Genomic DNA, 18,427 nt, shown 5'->3' on the forward strand with positions numbered 1-18,427 from the left:
TGACTTTTTAAAAAACTCTGATATTTTAAGGTGAGACCAGATTGAAAATTACGTTTTTTCGATTTTAAGTCGAAATAAGATCTCCTTAATATTTACAGATTACTCGGGGAAATAAGATAAATTTCGTAAAAAAAATAATTTTATAAGAAAAAACAAAAAAAACCCCAAAAACTTGAATATTTCGACTCTTCATATACTGTGTTTGGGAAATAAGACCGATTACGACAAAAGGTTTTTTTTTTGTTTTAAGAAAAGAAATAAAACAAACTCAAAAATTTGAAAATTTGAAATTTTCACATAAGTTCTGTGGTTAAGTGAAAGAGAAGTAAATGTAAAAGTTGTTGTTCTTTTGATTACCTACAATTTTGTCATACAACTTCTTTGATTGAGTTCAACCACTTTTAACCCTTCACAATTCTACTTTGTCCTTCCTTTACCTCCTGCCGAACTCAGTACGCTCGTCAATTATTTTTCATTTAATTTCTGATGTTTTATCTTTCGTCTCTAATGCGCTTCATCTTATTGTAGTTGTTTTTGTTTCATTTTTGATTTGCGAAAATAACATCTTGTTACTAAAAATATGCGCAATCATCAAAAATTATCAAATGAAACGAAATATGCCAAATGTGCTCGTTAAGCAAAAACAATTTTCTGCCATTTATTTACGTATAATATGACCCGATATTTATTATAGTAAGAAAATAAAGAAGAAGAAGTAAGAAAAATATTGTGTACCAATTTTGAGAAAAATATGCGCTGAAGTATGAACAAAATTTGATGTTTGAGGAAGAATGATATTTTTTCTAACATGTATATTATTAAAATTATTTTTTTTTGTAAAATTTGCTTGCAAATTAAATATAATTTTTTATTAAAATTTAATATTTTTTCTGTCTACTAATGAAAAACGACTTAGTAAAATCATTATTGAATTGCAAAATTTTCTCTTTCTCCCTTCGCCAGGTGGCCTTGGGCAACTCGGYATAGAGTGCGCCAAACTTTTGCGCGCTCAATATGGCCCWGAGAGCGTTGTACTCTCAGATATCATTAAACCAAGCAAGGAGGTTATAGAAAGCGGTCCCTACATATTTGCTGACATTTTAGACTTCAAGGGTCTGCAAAAGATTGTCGTTGATAATCGCATCGATTGGCTGATACATTTCTCCGCATTGTTGAGCGCGATCGGTGAACAAAATGTACCACTGGCGGTGCGGTAAGTATTGCGTTTACATACTAGGTATATTCATTTTATAAATCAACAAGTAAGGAAGGCTATGTTTGGATGTAAACAAATATTTTATACTCTTGTAATTTGTAAGAATCRAAAGCAGGGAAATCTCTAAAGATGTAAAATGTCAGAGAATCGGAATCCAAGCAATTATATATACTATACTTGTATATACTGTGACAAAAGGGCACCCGGAAATTGTAATTAAATTCCCCGGGTATTTGATATATTATGAGCCTAATGGATACAAATAGCTAATAAAGAATTTGTCTCAAATTTTGTACTTTTATCCAAATTTCGTGTRGGAAATCGTTTTATCAAACACAGAAGCTTACGAGTAGTACAAAGCCTTCAAAGACGGTCGAGAGATCGTTGAAGAGATTTTCTGGACGACCTTCGATCTGTTCAACTGTTAAAAATATTAAAAAAGTGAAGGATATGGTGCTTRACAATTCCCAGGCATGTGTTAGAGAAATGATAAGAGAGCCGATATCTCTCGCTAGTCCGTTCGATATGGAATGTGTTTTTGCCCAACTGGTCGCGATAAAGCTGAATTTTTTTTTCAAAGAATTGAATTGGGACATCTAGTGGGGATTACTTTGAATGCKACAAGATAAATATCGATAAATAATTAAATATTCTGTGTTTTATTAACAATTCCCGCTTACATTTTTGTCTCAATGTACATACATACATATATACCAAGTTTCATTACGATGTCTCAATTTTTACTCAAGTTAGAGCTTSCACGGATGGAYGGACAGACAGACAGTCACTCGGATTTCAACTCTTCTTATCATCCTGRTCATTTATAAATATATATAACCCTAAATATCTAACTCGATTAGTTTCAGGTGATACAACTGTTCAGTGAATTAAACTATTATACTCTGTAGCAACAGTTTCTGGGTTTCCATTAAACCCTAGCGTCCATGTGTTTTTGTTTTACTTTGTGGCATTAGTTCTTTTCATTCATTTTCATCGCCTGCACGTTCAYTTTCTATCATAACTGAGGAAGACTTTCACTTAAACACGCAAAGTGATTACAAAATAACTGTACAAAGTAATAGCGTGATATCAACAATAACATTTTTGTGCCTTGCTTCCCCATACGGTTTTAATTTATTTATTTCTGAATTATTTCAGCGTCAACATCGAGGGTGTGCATAATGTCATCGAACTGGCGAAACAGTACAATTTACGCATTTTTGTGCCAAGCACAATTGGCGCATTCGGCCCAGACAGTCCGCGCAATCCAACTCCAAATGTAACAGTGAGTATTTGCAACATTTATTACGAGTATGTGTCRTGTGCAGCATAGCTGAGTGTAGTGCATTAAAAATTTACTGCAATTGCCCTTGCATTATCAGTAAATATTTATGGTATTAAAAAATTATCAAAAAAATTATTTTTTTGTTTTATTTAATTTTCTAACAACTCTGGAATATTGCCCAAAATTCTCAAATTGATTTGAGTAAAAGTTTTAGAGGTCCAGTCTTGAAAAGTTGCGCCCACGATGTCAGCTACAAGATCTTKAATGAAGATATTTTTGTTTAGCTTTAATTAATAAAAAAAAAAATTTGTATTTATTATGTAATCTGATTATTCGTTTTTTTGTATTTCCTTCGTTCAATACCTAGATTTTGGTCTTAACTAAAGCACAGATTTTTTTTTWAWTTTTAATGATTTTCTAACAAGTTCTGGTCCGATCTGAAAACTTTTTCGGTGATTTTGCTGTTGCTTTGGACAATACTACATGCCAAATTTGATGTAAATATCTCCTCAAGTAAAAAGTTTTTTCATATAACAGCTCGATTTTTATCCTTCAGTTTGTATGTTAGCTATATGGCATACTAGTCCGTTCTAAACAAAATTCTTCGGATCTTGTATCGATGCCTTAAACAATTCTTTATGCCAAAATTTTTKAAAATATCAAAATAATAAATATTCAAATAAAAAAGTTTCTTTTACAAGGTCTTGATTTTGATCGTCCAGTTTGTATTCAATGTATAATTATGCTAGTTAGTTAATTACTTAAGTTTTTATTTTCAATTCCTATACAACTAACTCCGTTTTATATAACAAATGTAGATTCAACGTCCGCGCACAATGTATGGCGTCTCGAAAGTGCATGCCGAACTCATGGGCGAATATTATTACCATAAATTTGGCTTGGATTTTAGATGCTTGCGTTTCCCCGGTGTTATTTCMAGCGATCCACCAGGCGGTGGTACTACTGGTGAGTACTTTTGAGAAATTTGCATATTTTTGAAATACAAATTTTTCCAGTGAATGAAAATAAACTTTAATAAAATGCGATTTGGCTCGTCATCACAATAAATTTCAATTATCAAGGAGTAATGCAAACAAAATCACAATTTTCAAAACAATAATGAAAATGTGATTATTGCAATAATAAAAATATGATTATTGCGATTATTGTTTTCACTTTATTAAATGTGCAATTTATGTGCGCAAAAGCGTTGCTATTTCCAATAATTGAGTAGTGAATAAAGGCCAAAAACACTGGAGCGTACAYAATGCTTTGCTGCAGATATGGTGAATCCAATAATTCAGAACGTAATGAGTTTAACCCAACTTTTCTTATTTTTCGTAGATTACGCTGTCGCCATTTTCCACGAAGCACTGCGCAGCGGCAAGTACACCTGCTACTTGCGTCCAGACACACGTCTGCCAATGATGTATATAGAAGACTGTCTGCGGTGAGTTTAAAAATCTGTACATAGCCACTAATGGTTTAAAACGCTATTGAAATATATTAATTTCTATTGAAATATATTTTGCTAATTGCCACCAACTTTGCAGTGCCTTACTGGAATTTATGCGCGCACCATCGGTAAATCTGAAACGGCGTGTCTATAATGTAACGGCTATGTCTTTTACACCGGAAGAACTGGTCGATGAATTAAGTAGTTATGTGTCCAATTTGCACGTGACTTACAAGCCAGATAGTCGACAGGATATTGCCGATTCATGGCCACAAGTCTTTGACGATTCTGAGGCGCGCCGCGACTGGGGTTGGCAGCATAAATAYGAYTTGAAGAACTTGGTTAGTTTTATGGTGAAGGATGTGCGTGAAAACTTTATTAAGCTRGAAGATGACAAAGTGCGTGCTTCTTTGACGTGAATGCTTTAACCAAACAATTCTTAAWACTTGCTCAGAAATGTTAGATTACAATATTATGAGAAATATTTAGCGTTACTTTTTTCGGTTGAGGCTATACAATCRTTACAAAAACAAATTGCTCTGTAGCTTTTAATTGTTCACTTAATTGACAATTATKTTGTCAATAGATATTTAATTAACATTTATTAAAAAATTACCAAAATATTTTTCGCCACAATATTTTATTCATTTTACCAAAACCTTTTCACACTAAAATATTAAATTTAGTATATTTAGCGAATTAACGGCAGTGTTTAGATTTTGTTTACAATTTCCAAGCAGTTGTACGCTTCTGCTTCTTTTCATATCCAAAGTATTACGTCACAAGTTGGTGTTTGGCGTAATCTTGTATTCTATCATTCTCAAACTTGGCATTTATTATATATAAATATTTTTTAAAATACTTAGTATTATGAAGTTAAACTTTAATATTAATAAGTCTCTTAAAGCTGTACATAATTAATTTTCTGGATTAATTTAGTTTAATAAAGAGCATACATCATTTTAAAAATAATTAATCATAGTCTTTAGATTTCATGGAGCGTATAATCATTTTAGAATTTTAAATGATAGTCTTAAAATCATCAGTAGTTCATTTCTAAAAATTATTWACCTCGACARCTGTACAAAATTTTAATGCATTAATTAGCGGTTCACTACCAAAAATGGTTGCAAACCTTACAAAAATTCTTATAGACTCATTAATATGCTCCTCTCCACGGAAATCTTTAGTAAAAGGCGAAAGATTTATTCGACAACTGAAGAGAAGCCAGAGTACTTTCAACATAGCTGCAAAAAAGTATTTCTTTTCGCCTATTGATAAACCATATGCGAAGTATAACGCAAAATACAAGTTAACGAAATCGCATCCTTTTCAAGCGCAGCGAAAGGGGCATTAATTGCATTAATTGCCAGGTATGCAGAGGTATGCACATTCGTGTGTACGTTTGTAACATTACTAAAATGCATTAAGTAAAGTTTTAGTAAACAAGAAGCTGTGCATTATATTTGACTAATTCAGGTCGAAAAACAACGAAAGCAAAAACAAGAAATTTACCTGGATAGTAATGCACTGGTACATGGTAAATACATATGTATGTACTTATGTACGTATGTATACTTTATACCTGGCATTGTAATATTTTTAACAAGATAATTGTTGTTTTTCGCCAAAGCGATTTTAATGAAGCTCCTAGTACATTAAAAATTAATTGACACTTACCCAGGTGTTGAAGATTTTATAATTATTATGTGATCTTCGCATATGTTGGGGATATGAAACAATGAGAATRAGCAGCCACCAGTTGTTGTCGTAGTAGCGACAGAATTCTGCCATCAGTCGGYGGCAGCGCTTCCGAAGTAGCAAAGAAGCTTATTGCATGAATTTGTCTATATATCGATATCGATATCGATACTTTGATGTTCCAAAAAATATTAAATAAATATAAACTTTAATTATTGGGTATGGTAAAGTATCATTTACGTATATACATACCTCTTTATAGTTGTGGCAGGGAAACTCTAAGCAAGACCTTGACCTCGCTTTTTTAGGTTATTTTTCCGCATAATTTATGAATAAAATACACTTCTTCAATAAAGTTAAATAAATATACATATACTTAAAATATTTAGTATGGTAAAGTTTTATTTGAAATATACCTATTTAGAGTTGTAGCAGCGAAAATTTAAGCAAGCGTTGTCCTTGGTATACTTGCTGCTTTTTACTCGTACATTTTCCAATAAWGTGCATTTTGCAGGTATTTATTATATGTACATGCATTTGCACGATTTTATAAACAACTTGCTGGCAGAAATTAATTTAGAGAATTATTCGTAAGGCACACAATGATAATAAGCTTCGACTTTTAAGGCCTAGGAAATCATTATTGGAAAGTAAAGTTAAAATGGCGACAAATATTTTCAATAGACAGCGTTGCATTCATGTTGACAGTTTAGAAAAAATTGGAAATAATATTATTTGTATTATCAAATTTCAATTATCTTTTTTAACTTTTTAAAAGCGTATTCAATTTAACCATAGGAACAGGAATTATTCAAATAAATTTRTGCACTTAATTGCTTCCGTAGTAATTGATATTGATTATTGCCGACAGATGCTGCTGTAAAACATAGTATTCTGGTGGTATTTATTATTCGTCAAACATGCTTATTATTTGCAAAATGAACTTGATATTTAKTATAGAGATTTATATTAAATAACACACTTTAATTATTAAACGTATATTAACTTTATGGGTAAATCTGTAAGCAATATAACTTCAAGAGTCARCATTTTTTTCTATAAGTGGCACTATTCCATAATTTTCCAGTCGGTTTGTGAATTTAGTTTTTGTACTTGAARGCAACTCTGCGCCTGGAAGCTGTCAATTTACAGTTCCGCGTAAATTTCCGCGTCCGTAGTGGCTTATTRAGACGAACTTGTGAAAATTGTGTTCAAAAGTGTAAATTTTTAAGTAATTTATAGTAAATGTTATCATTAAAAGTATTGTGCTTCGTAATTGAATGAAATATTGTCCTTAGCATAATGTTTAGTGTATTTTCACAGCAAATGCAAAGCGGCGTAAAAGTCGTCTCATGTATGGACATGCAGATGCATGGATGTGTACGTGGAAACTTTGTTAAATGTATAAATATGCACAAATACTGGCTAGGCATTGCTGTTTAATTAATACAGTGGCGCTATAAATGTTCTTACGAATTGTGGTAAGTAAAATATAGCATTTATTATTCAGTAAAAATTTAAGTGCAATAAATTGGGCAAGCTGACTGCATTTTGTTGTTTGAGTAGATGTGGAAGTGTTACAACCGACGTAGCGCCATCTGTTGGCGCTATCACAAATGTTGTTTATGCCACAGTGTACGCTTTTGCCACTTGCGGTCACAGGAAATTATGAGTAATTGCAACACATTCACAATAATTTCAAGTACTATAAAATATTTCCGTCGTAATTGATATCGATTTTTTCGACAGATGTCGCCTTAAAATATTGTAAATTGCATTGTATTATTCATATAATAATATAATATAACACAACATTTCGAAGTTAAAGTATAATTAATATTTTGACAGTTCTTATTTATCTTCATTTATTTCCATGTCTCCATGACTTTCCAGCCAATTCGGAATACCACTATTATTGTACTTTGTGTTTAAAAGCAACTCTGCGCCTGGAATTTCCGCGGATTTTGTAGCAGTTCCGCGTAAATGTTCGCGTCGGTAGCAGTAAAATAAGTTTAATTTAAGAAAATTGTGTTAAAAAATGCATAGTTATAGTGAGTTATGATGAAACTAGTCAGTGTATGTGTTGTGTTTCATAATTAAATGAAGTAGTGGCTTGTTACTTTGTGTTTGGTGTATTTTTTTTACAGGAATCACAGTTCAGCGCAGGAGTTGTTCTTTACTTGAGCGCTTGCAGGTACATATATATATAAATAAATTCAAAAGCATTGGGTATAATAGATTTTTACTCTTATATTACAGCGGCGGCATTCCAAATATTATTGAGAATTAAGGTGAGTGAAAAACTTTTAATATTTCTTATATAACAAGTGTAATGCATAAAACATACAGAAATTCGACAGGTTGTCACCAGGGCTTTGTCTCATATAGATTTGTAGAAGAAATATAATTAATGCAAATTGTCGTATAGAGACATTAGAACAAATAAATTACGGTATGGAGTTTATATGTACGTCCAGTGAACGGAAAAGCTTGGAAGACCCCGCGACTACTCCTACCGTGCCCAGAGTTCTTAGGGGGACCCGGTGCTCTGCAACAATTTTTGCCGATTTTATCTTTAACAATTGCTGTATCCTATATACTCCTCTCGTCCCAATTTTCGCTCTAAGGCGCTTTGCATTAGATTAATAACGAGGAATGCACCGCGATTATAGGTCTATTGTCCCATGGCGCCCTGCATACCTTCATGTTAAAGAATATAAAATTTCAATGTATTCTGTATTATGTGCTGCATACTGTGTTCAATGTATTTCTTCAATTTATTTGATTTCAATTCCTCATACCATACTTATTACAATTTAGACAAATTCTTCAATTCCATAAATAATTGCCTTCTTCATACAATTTCAATTAGCTTATAAAGTTAAGTAAACTTAAATTCAACTAATAGTAGTTTACTAAGCGTTCACTTGTTAATACTAACGACAAGTAGCATGCTTCATTGTAAATAGGGTAAACGTAGTTATGTATATTATTTATTTTTATTTTAATATAATAGTTTAAAAAGTTAGTGGTTTTTTCGGTTTTTATTTCGTGATATGGTTTCCTGCGAGTATACACGTACGCATATGCATAATTAGGTGGTTAATATATTGAAATACAATTCGATTTACAAATATTTTGATTTAATTCATTTATTATTCCAATATTTCTTTGCATGCATAACTTTTATTTGTGCACAATTTTATTTCTTATCACCCATTCGTATTCAAGGCGTCTCATTCACACGCTCGCACACAATTTCAAGTTTCATTCTTACTATATTCCTTTATTTTTTTTCACTGCGCTGTTGCCCTTGGCTAACTTTTGAACTCAAACTTAATGCATAATTTTAGAAACTGTTAAATTCGTGCTATAATATGTATCTCTCACTGATACACAAAAAAATCGTACTTATATTTAGACACATGCATAAGCAAACATTCGTTTTTAGTTTTATTACTTTTTTTGATTTGGCTATAAGGAGCTAGTCGGGTTCATTAACGCGTCGCTTCTCATACTATAACATTCTGCTCAAATATCCTCAACATACGGTTGTTTGTCGTTGCTGCTTACTGTAAAGTGATAAAATGCGCCGCCGTGTGTTTTGTTATACAACGCAGCTAAGACGGAATTATCCTCGTTGCTGCTTCCAGCTGCTGCTTCCACTGCAGCACTCTTACCACCAATGCAATCAGCAGCAAATGCAGGAAACTTTGCTTGCTGTCTTAAATATGTATTGTTCGCTTTAACACCGACAACATGATCGTGTAGCATATCTTCAGTACTGCTGTTTTCACAACTTTTGTCAACACTTCCTCTCTTCCCGCTACCCAAACGTCGTTGGTTATTGTAAAAGAGTTTGTTGTTATATTCGTTAATTACATTATTATTATTGTTGTGATATATGTTTAAATTAATGCCACAATTTATGGCTTGTTGACATTTTTTTGCTGTAAGAAAGTAAGAAGAGAGTGAGTGAATGACTTTAAGTAAGAAAATATTTGAATGCGTCCAAGTTGGAATATTTTTGTGTTTTAGATTATCAATTATAACCCAATTTGATATTTTTTTTTTGTTTTATTTGCGTTTATAGTGAAGTTTAAATTTTTGCACTTTAATTTTTCAATTTAGACCATAATTTTGATTTTTCTATATATTTTATATAGAATTTTTTGAGCTTTTGTAATAAATATTATTTACGTCTAAAATAAATAAATCTACAAGTGATTGATTTACAAAAAGGTGATGTTTGTCATAAAACTATTACTTCAGAAGTTATACGCAGTTAACGTTTTGCATCAATTGTACTGTGTTSATATGGTACACCATGTCGTATGGGGAACATGTATAAATCTCGTGCATGCATGTTCATGTGCATCCAACTGTGTATAACTTGTAAAGGAATGTTTTTATAAAAAAAAATCATTGACAGTTTTTGTAGAATAGAATTTCTACTAAAAAAATAGCTTGTTTACATTGGGTAGGCAAAATTTAAACTTCAAATGTACATATGTTTGCAAAACAAAATTGAACAAATTGAGAAATAACGGACACACTAATACATACATACATATTTGTAATTGTGTAGAATTTGCACTGACTTTTAGTAGTTCATTTTATGCACATGTATGAACGGCATGACAACAAMACAACAACAGCATGAGTATGAGCAAGAATTTAGCCAATACGAAAATGAGGTTATATTTTTTGAGAAATACAAAATAATTTACTGGCATAACAAAATGAATCCTGTGAAAGATTTATATACAAATTGTTGTATTGCTTGCATTAATATAATTAATATTTGCGGTTCACTTGCCTAAATTGGCACACAAGCGCAAGGACATTGTGTTGTTTGTTTGAAGACTTGTATGTATGTACATATGCTCTTTGTAAATTATCAACACAAGCAGTATCTAAATATGKGCACGCTAAATGGACTTTAAAGCTGAGCCAGCGTAAAAGCGCGTATTGTGCAAATGGGAAAAAACGGTCGGCTCGTCTTTCAACGTTCACTCTGAGTGCAACCTAAAGTTTTAACAAGTCATTGCTAAAATACGTGTACCAATCGTTATGTTAGTCATTTCTAGTCGCCAAACAGTTAGAAGAACAATGTCTCAATTATGTAATTTTTGGAGCGCTTGTATAAAAAAAATTACATATTTATATATTATAATAATACTTTGTCTAAAATTAGCATATTTAAATATACAAAATATAAATAAATTTCAGAATTGTGCTTTATTTGCAATTTTATAAATGTTGTAATTAAATTGTTGCCATGTGTATGCTTCTTTGCTAAAAATTTAATGTGGCTGAGATTTGACAATATTTAGTACTGTAAAAAATATTATTACATATATTTAATGCTCAAACGCTCATATGCTCATGTTAAACGTTTATAAGCATTATTTCACATACTTTTTTGCCATTCTGTATAATTAGTCACATTTTTTCAAAATTTATCAACACTTTTGCCACGACCGGTCTGCAATAGCAATTAAAGTACATACATATACGCGCGTTCAAAAAACTGAACCTTACAAATGAAATATGCTGTGTATAGAAATATGTGCCAAAAGTGTTCATAATGCATATTCTCCTATTTTAGCACAAAGTGTAATCATGCATACATTTTTATTAAATAATTTATWTGCCTTGCGTTTAATTTCACAAGCAATTTCACTTCAATTTCATTTAAGTACATTTCTGCATACAAAAAAGTTGCAGTTGCAGTTGCAAAATAATCAAATAATTTACATAAATACATATTTTACAAAAAACCATATTTACATACATACATATGTATGTATGTATAAGTATGTATATATTTATATATTGCGTTACCAGGTATTTGAGTAGTGTTTTTAGTATTGCATCTGAGGTGGTTTGGTTGCTTGTTGCTTAAAATATAATTACTAATTTCGTTCAATTATACATATTTTAATTTATAATAGAATTATACTAAGCGTAGGTACTCAAAGTTGCTCTAATATTGCATAAAAGCTAACAATAAACATAAATTAATACACCAAAACCTAATTCGTTGTAAATTTGAAAAATTAAAAAAAGTAATACGTTGTTAGTTATAAAAAATTTTAATTGTTATGTGAAATTCATGAATTTTCATTGCAATTTTTTTAAATATATTCGTTATATTTTGTGTTAATCTAATGATTTGCTAAATGGTATTTGCGCTGGGCGATATGTTTGTGTTTGGTCTAATTTAGATCATGTGCGACAATAAGCAACGACTAACACCCCGATTGGCGCGATGCAAGTGACCTTGGTAAGTATRTTGTTGTTGGTATACAACTACTGGAGGTGCTTGCGCTTCATCTTGTTGCTKATAATTGGAAGCATTAAYTACTTGCTGTTGTTGTTGTTGTTGCCACAGTTGATCGTGCTGTTGTGTTGTGTTATAGTGTGTATTACTTGTTGTATTGGTGGTTTGATTGGTGAGATTTGCTGCGCCGTTATTGACATCTACCTGTGGTTGCTGTTGCTGTTGTATGTCCTCAGTATCCATTAGACAAGACTGTGTGCCAATTTGTGTAGAGGGGAGCGAGAAGAAATCTGTAAAAACATACACACACATGTTGATAAAACACACAATATTTTATACATATAAAGAAGCATGCATTCATTGAAAGCGTGTAAGCAAAAATATAGTTTTAAACAAAAATATTTACAAATAACGGTAAAGATTAGTAAAAACAATATGGAGCAGAGGTTAAGAAAAATTTTCCATATTTCTGGCATAGGTAATTACAATATTACTAAAACAAGTCATAACACCTTATCTTGAACTGTGCGCTGCCGCCGCGCAGTCACAGTCAGCGCTGACTCACGGCAACACTGTGCAGCAGTCAACAACGCCGTAAGTTGCGTGACCCAAATGTATAAAAATAAATGTGCTGTAAACTCAAAATCAAAAAAATACACATAGTTGCTGAACAGCTTTTTTTCTTTGCCGATAAAAAATTATCAACTTTTTTGCACGCGAACGTCAGCAGCGCCGGCATCTCGCTGCTGCTCTGCAGATACCGGTCGCGCTAAGAATGTGCGGCGCATTTTTAATTAATTAGCGAGCAATTGTGTGTCGATATGTATACATTTATTATAATGGCACATTTCCATATATACATAGAATATGCATGTCTGTATATAAAAGCAAAAAGTGCAGCGCAATTTAGATAAACGGCAGAATTAGTCAAACTTCAATGTTTAGCAGAACATGACAGTTGGGGCGAAACAGTTTTTTATTTGCATTTGTCAAGCTATTTTGCATTGTRACTAACAATCAATAGCGCAAGTGGAGTGTTGGGGGTGGAGGTGGTTCTTAGCATTATTATGACAAGGTAGCTTTGCATATGTACTACATAAATGTATGTATGTATGTATATATACAAGTTTATTGCAAATGGTATTATTAATAAAAAAAATATTTTAATTATTATGGAAAGTGAATAAGTTATAAAGACACGTGTTTATATGCAAAATTTATAGATATTTACACTCTGAACAGTAAATATTAAGTTTACCACGATGTTTGTGGGARCCTAAAAGAAACGTCGGGGGCAGTATAAAGTATACAAATGAGCAGCGCGTGATGAGCTGAGTTGATTTAAACATGTCCGTCCGCTAGTATATACGCGAACTACTCCCCCAGTTTTTGATCACCATTGCCCACTATATCATTTTATTTGACGAGATATATTCACAAAACTTGGCAGGCATAATCTCCGAAAAAAAATTTCAAATCGGACCACTATAGCATATACCTGCCAAACAAACCGATTTTTTATAATCTAGTCATTGTATGGAAAACTTTTTTTTTTTTGGAAGGGATATCTTCTTGAAATTTGACATAGAATATTTTCCAATGTAACGGTACAATATCCGAAGAAATTGCTCACATCGGACAAATACTTGTATAGCATATGTAGATATGTAGATGCCATACAAACTGATCGGTCTAAATCCAGCCCTGGTATGGATTTTTTTTTATTTGACAAGATATCCTCACAAAATTCGGTTTTTAGATTATTGTTCAAAGCAACGGTAAAATCACCGGAGAAACTTTTCAGCTCGGATTACTAAAGCATATACATAGCTGCCATACAAATTGATCGATCAAATCAAGATAATGATCTTTTCACTTTTTTATACTAGAAAAAATCCATATGTGAAAGGTATTTATCTTGGGTGCAGCCGTAATTAACGGTTTTATTGTTTCATATACATACATACATGTGGACTTAAAAACTATTGATATACTTCCTTTACTCTACATACATTCACCTTTGTGGTATAATAAATAAATCAATATTGTGCAATAATCAATTAGTCTTACTAACAATTTCTTTCCTATACTGATATGAAAATCTTTTGCAAAGAAAAAAAGTATAATACTCAAACACGTAAAGTTATTTACTTTAAATTAACTTATAAACAGACAATTCCCACTTTAACTATAAAAAAAAATAGTTTTAACAAACAAGTGAAACTATCTTATATTTTTTTTAATAAAATTGTGTCGGGCCTCCACTATCTGCATGAAATTGTTTTTGTACTATGAACTATGTGCGCACGACAAATAAAAAAAAACACACGGCAAAAATTTCTATTAAATGCTTTTTGAGGGGGCTCATCAAAGCCATCAACTTAAGAGTTGTTCCTACATATGTACATATGTATGAATGTATGCATACATACAAGGTGCTGACACAATACTAATTCCCAGCCATGCATAAACGCTTGAACGAGTCATTAAAATGTTTAATATAATATACATATACATACATATATTAGGTGAACGAAATAACCGTATGTACATACATACATATATACATATTTATGTTTGAATGGAAATATACCATTTAAAGCTATTTTTAAGCGAAATTTCATGATTGTACTTAGAAACAAAACCGAAACCAGAAGAATGTCAGAAATTTAATTTTTCTTCAGTCCGGGTCAAATTTGATCATATGTTAAAATTTTGTGTTTTTGTTTGAAAAGTTTCTACAAATTTGAAACCAGTGTGAATGCTTGTGCGAATTTTTTATTAAGTTATTAATTTTTGTCAGTCCGGGACAAATTTGATCACATGTCAAGATTTGCATTTTGGTTTGAAAATTTTTAATAAAATTGAAATCAGTGTGGAAGATTATGTGATTTTTTTATTGTTAGTATTTTTCTGTCAGTCCGGGTCAAATTTGTTTAGATGTTAAGATTTGCGTCTTACTTTAAAATTTAAAAAAAAATTTGAAATCAGTGTGAATGCTTATGTGAATTTTTATTTCGTTTCATATTTGATCAGCTGCTGAGACTTGTGTTTTGGTTTGAAATTTTTTAACAAACTTCAAAGCAGTGTGAGCTAAACAGTTTTTTTTAACAAAATTGAAATCAGTTGTGCGTAGACGAAGTTCTTATTGCTTGTTGGGTTATTTGTTGTCTAATCATTAAAAAACGCTGATGGTTTATACTTTGTTTCGGCCTTGCTAGACTAGCGGCTGGCAAACCATTAGGCAATATGCCGTTGTAACATAAAGCACCTACAACGTGGATTATATTAAATGTAATGCTTGTAATTTTCCACAATACAAATATAAAATAAAATATAGATAAGCCAGTGATTGGGCAACACATTTTCGTTGAAGGAAACGTAAAGTGTATAAATTACGGCAGCGTGTTTAAAAGAAACAGTGGGAAACTCAATAAAAAAAAATAAATAAATAAAAAATTAATGAAAAAAAAATTAATAAAAAAAAAACTAAAATAAAAAAATACTACTAAAAAATACAACTAAAAAAAATACTACTAACTAAATAAAAAGTCGTTTAAGTTTACACTGACTTCGATTTTGTTAAAAATTTCCAAACTAAAACGCAAATTCTAACATCTGATCAAATTTGACCCGAACTGACAAAAAACAGCTAAATGATATTAATGTGTTATTAAAATATTTTGCATCTCTACATTCTTTATACATTGAACATGGTATATTTTCTTCCTAGAAGATCGTTAAGATCGGACTGTTATAACATAGCTGTCATACAAACTGACCAATAAAAATCAATATAGACCTTTTTGTACTATTTTAAGCATAAAAAAGCACCCATGAAGGGTTGCTTGGATACAGGCAAAGTTAAGACCTTTTCTTGTTTTATTTCAAAGCGAATTATTATTATTTAAAATACTAAAACAAATTTATTAACAAAATTGACATTCAAACATGTGAAAATGTAATTTAATTAAGTTTAGTGCCACTCGTAATGGAATTCATAGCAAGCAGAGTACTGTTTTTTCATACAAACATACATACATACACATATGTATGTGTTTATAGTTTACTCACTTGACCTCTAAATTAACGCAGAAAATAAACATGTCTTCAAGTTCTCCCACAATTACAAAAACAATAGGAATACAAAAACAACTAGCCGTTGCAATAAACACGTACAGCAAAATGAAAGCAAATAAATATAAACACAAGCCATGGAAAGCAAACAAAAAAATCCAATAAGAATAACAACAACAATACGTGGTAAGCAAAATACAAGATAAAAACAAAATAAAACAGAAATGTCGTAAATAAACACTAGAAAAAGAATAAGGTGAATGAAATTACCATTACAATACTGCGCGGCAGCATAGTCATCGTCGTAGCGGCAGCGCTTGGGAGCGCAACCATCCAAACCGGCAACTGCGACGTCCCGTACGCCAACGCCGCTGTCGCAACCGTTGAGCAATGCACAGTTGGCGTAATCATCGTCGCTCACAAAGTAGCGCTTCTTGCGGCGCTGTGTGGCAACTAGATCAGCAGCTGCGCCAGCGGTTGCAGCGCCAACATCCATGTCCGTGTGCATCATCGGCAGCATGCCATTGACATCATTTGCATTTGGCACACTTGTGTTATTATTGTTGTTATAATTAATATTCGTATTATTGGCGTCGTGTGTAATGCCGTTGTGCTGATGGTTGTTACCTAGTTCATGGGCTGCATTCACATAGGAGAATCCATAATAACCGTTGGAGGAAATGTGTGACACAGGCGATGTGCCTATATCGACGGGGTTCAAGCGTTGCTGCACCACACGTGGATTAAACATGTCCATGTGCCGAGAATTGACCGGCAATTCATCATTACCAATAACTGCGCCGCCACCATGTGCCCAGCACTCAAAGTTCGTCAGCACCATTTTCGATTTTCCCACAACAAGCACAAAGTAGATGGTCCAACTGTATGAACTGTACAAGTCCAAAAAGTGAAGTCAGCAATATAGCGTATATATGAATTGACGCAGCTGCGTTGTAGATGGAAAATTCCCAAAAAATGTGCAAGGCTTCCTCTTCCCTCCAAATTTGTGTACTACTGTACCGCACGTTAATTCTATAAAAGACACAAGAGTGCATAAAAAACAATTATACACTAATACTTATAAGTAGAAAATTAAAACAAAAATATTCAACAACAATTAATTGCTTTATTTTTGGCCGTTGACTTCGTTTATTTTTTCGCACAATATTGTTGTTGTTCTGTCTTTGGCAATTAATTGATGTCAACGACGCTGACGCGAGCTTCGTAATCAAACACACACCGCATATACCGCTACCAATATCGCCGGTTCCCCCACCATTTATATACACTTGCCAGCACTTAGAAACAAACACAAACATACTTGCACTCAACTCTTTGCTATTCACATCCAGCCGCCGGTCATGCGGCCCATTTGAAATTACATTATTAAATCATTTCAGAAATAAAAACACGTTGATGCTGATGGCAGCAGTTAAAAATAAATATATACATATTAATAAGAAAGGCACGAATACACTTAATACCAGTTGGAATCGGAAAAAATCCATTTATTTACTTTTTACCGTCTCCTTACCTAAGCGTCTTCTCTACACAAAGTGCACACACTCGCAAACGAACATATATCCGGCTGCGGGACGCGGTAGGTAGGCGTGTATAGTGTATGTAGTCGGTCCCCATTAGGTTTTTACACGTTTCTCTTACCTTTAGACGTTTTTCCACCGATTCAATATACTTGTTGTAACACGTTTATTTCTTGAGAAAAACAACCACTCGCGACGACTTTTCAAATTTCACTGAATTGTTTGGTTTCCAATTTGACATCGAATTGTACGAAAACAAAGTGCGACTAACACAGGGTTGCATTAATGGGAATAATAAAAAAGTTCGCGAAGGCGGAGATTTTTCATTTATTAATAAAACATTTTTCAGCAGCTCATTAAATGTATAAATTGAATTTAATTTACTAATTAATACATTGAAAATCGAAAAAAATTTTTAGCGAAGTTATTTAAGTAAAAATTATAAATTTTCGAATTTCATTATTTAATTATAATTTTAATTAATGTCTTTTTTGTACATATTTTTGTTAGTACTATTTTTTATGAGTATTTTTTGTTACATAGAAAATTTAATTTTTTTAGGCTAAAAAATATAAATTGGAAAACCTTTAATAATTTCTTATTTAACGGAAGCATTGCCTGCACGTGGCAGCAGGGAACGTTCTCTGGCAGAACATGTACTACTGCGCCATCTACTGCTGTAAATGTGCAATAAACAGAGAACGTACGTTCATAAATATACGTTCTCTGCAATAAATTGAAATATGTCTGTGTGGTTGCCGGCATTGCTGGACTATGGTTGTGAATCGCGAGTGATAGTGAGCTTTTATAAGAATTTTAAGTCTTCCTAAATCATTATTAAAACCTTTGCATACTTTAAGGCGGT

At 32.2% G+C, this 18,427-nt stretch overlaps 2 protein-coding genes across 2 annotated transcripts in view; one reads left to right on the forward strand and one right to left on the reverse strand.

Annotated features, from left to right (window-relative positions):
- LOC108975630 (L-threonine 3-dehydrogenase, mitochondrial) overlaps window positions 1–4,859 on the forward strand; it is a 6,411-nt gene extending 1,552 nt beyond the window's left edge. Inside the window, exons 2-6 of the mRNA XM_018944253.1 lie at window positions 964–1,213; window positions 2,375–2,501; window positions 3,320–3,467; window positions 3,846–3,951; window positions 4,055–4,859. Coding sequence (XP_018799798.1) covers window positions 964–1,213; window positions 2,375–2,501; window positions 3,320–3,467; window positions 3,846–3,951; window positions 4,055–4,376 — 953 coding nt within the window. The 3' untranslated portion in view covers window positions 4,377–4,859. The remainder of the gene's footprint in view (window positions 1–963; window positions 1,214–2,374; window positions 2,502–3,319; window positions 3,468–3,845; window positions 3,952–4,054) is intronic.
- Window positions 4,860–8,388: 3,529 nt separating this feature from the next.
- Window positions 8,389–17,768, reverse strand: LOC108975693 (M-phase inducer phosphatase). The gene is made up of 4 exons (XM_018944391.1): window positions 17,684–17,768; window positions 16,292–17,053; window positions 12,094–12,234; window positions 8,389–9,608 (listed from the first exon to the last, which is right to left on the reverse strand). Exons 2-4 carry the CDS (start codon window positions 16,860–16,862, stop codon window positions 9,190–9,192), a joined length of 1,131 nt encoding a protein of 376 aa, XP_018799936.1. The 5' UTR covers window positions 16,863–17,053; window positions 17,684–17,768; the 3' UTR covers window positions 8,389–9,189.
- Between the last annotated feature and the right edge of the window lie 659 nt (window positions 17,769–18,427).

Source organism: Bactrocera latifrons, unplaced genomic scaffold, assembly GCF_001853355.1.
Source record: "Bactrocera latifrons isolate USDA-ARS-PBARC rearing strain unplaced genomic scaffold, ASM185335v1 scaffold_68, whole genome shotgun sequence".
NCBI classification, from domain to species: Eukaryota; Metazoa; Arthropoda; class Insecta; order Diptera; family Tephritidae; genus Bactrocera; species Bactrocera latifrons.

Excerpts from the sequence above, each read along its gene's own strand:
- LOC108975693 (XM_018944391.1), bottom strand. The coding sequence starts at position 16,862 with ATGGTGCTGACGAACTTTGAGTGCTGGGCACATGGTGGCGGCGCAGTT. Across the intron at positions 12,235-16,291 it reads TGCCGCGCAGTATTGTAATG|ATTTCTTCTCGCTCCCCTCT; the intron begins GTAATTTCATTC and ends ATGTTTTTACAG. Across the intron at positions 9,609-12,093 it reads TCAAACCACCAATACAACAA|CAAAAAAATGTCAACAAGCC; the intron begins GTAATACACACT and ends ACTTTCTTACAG.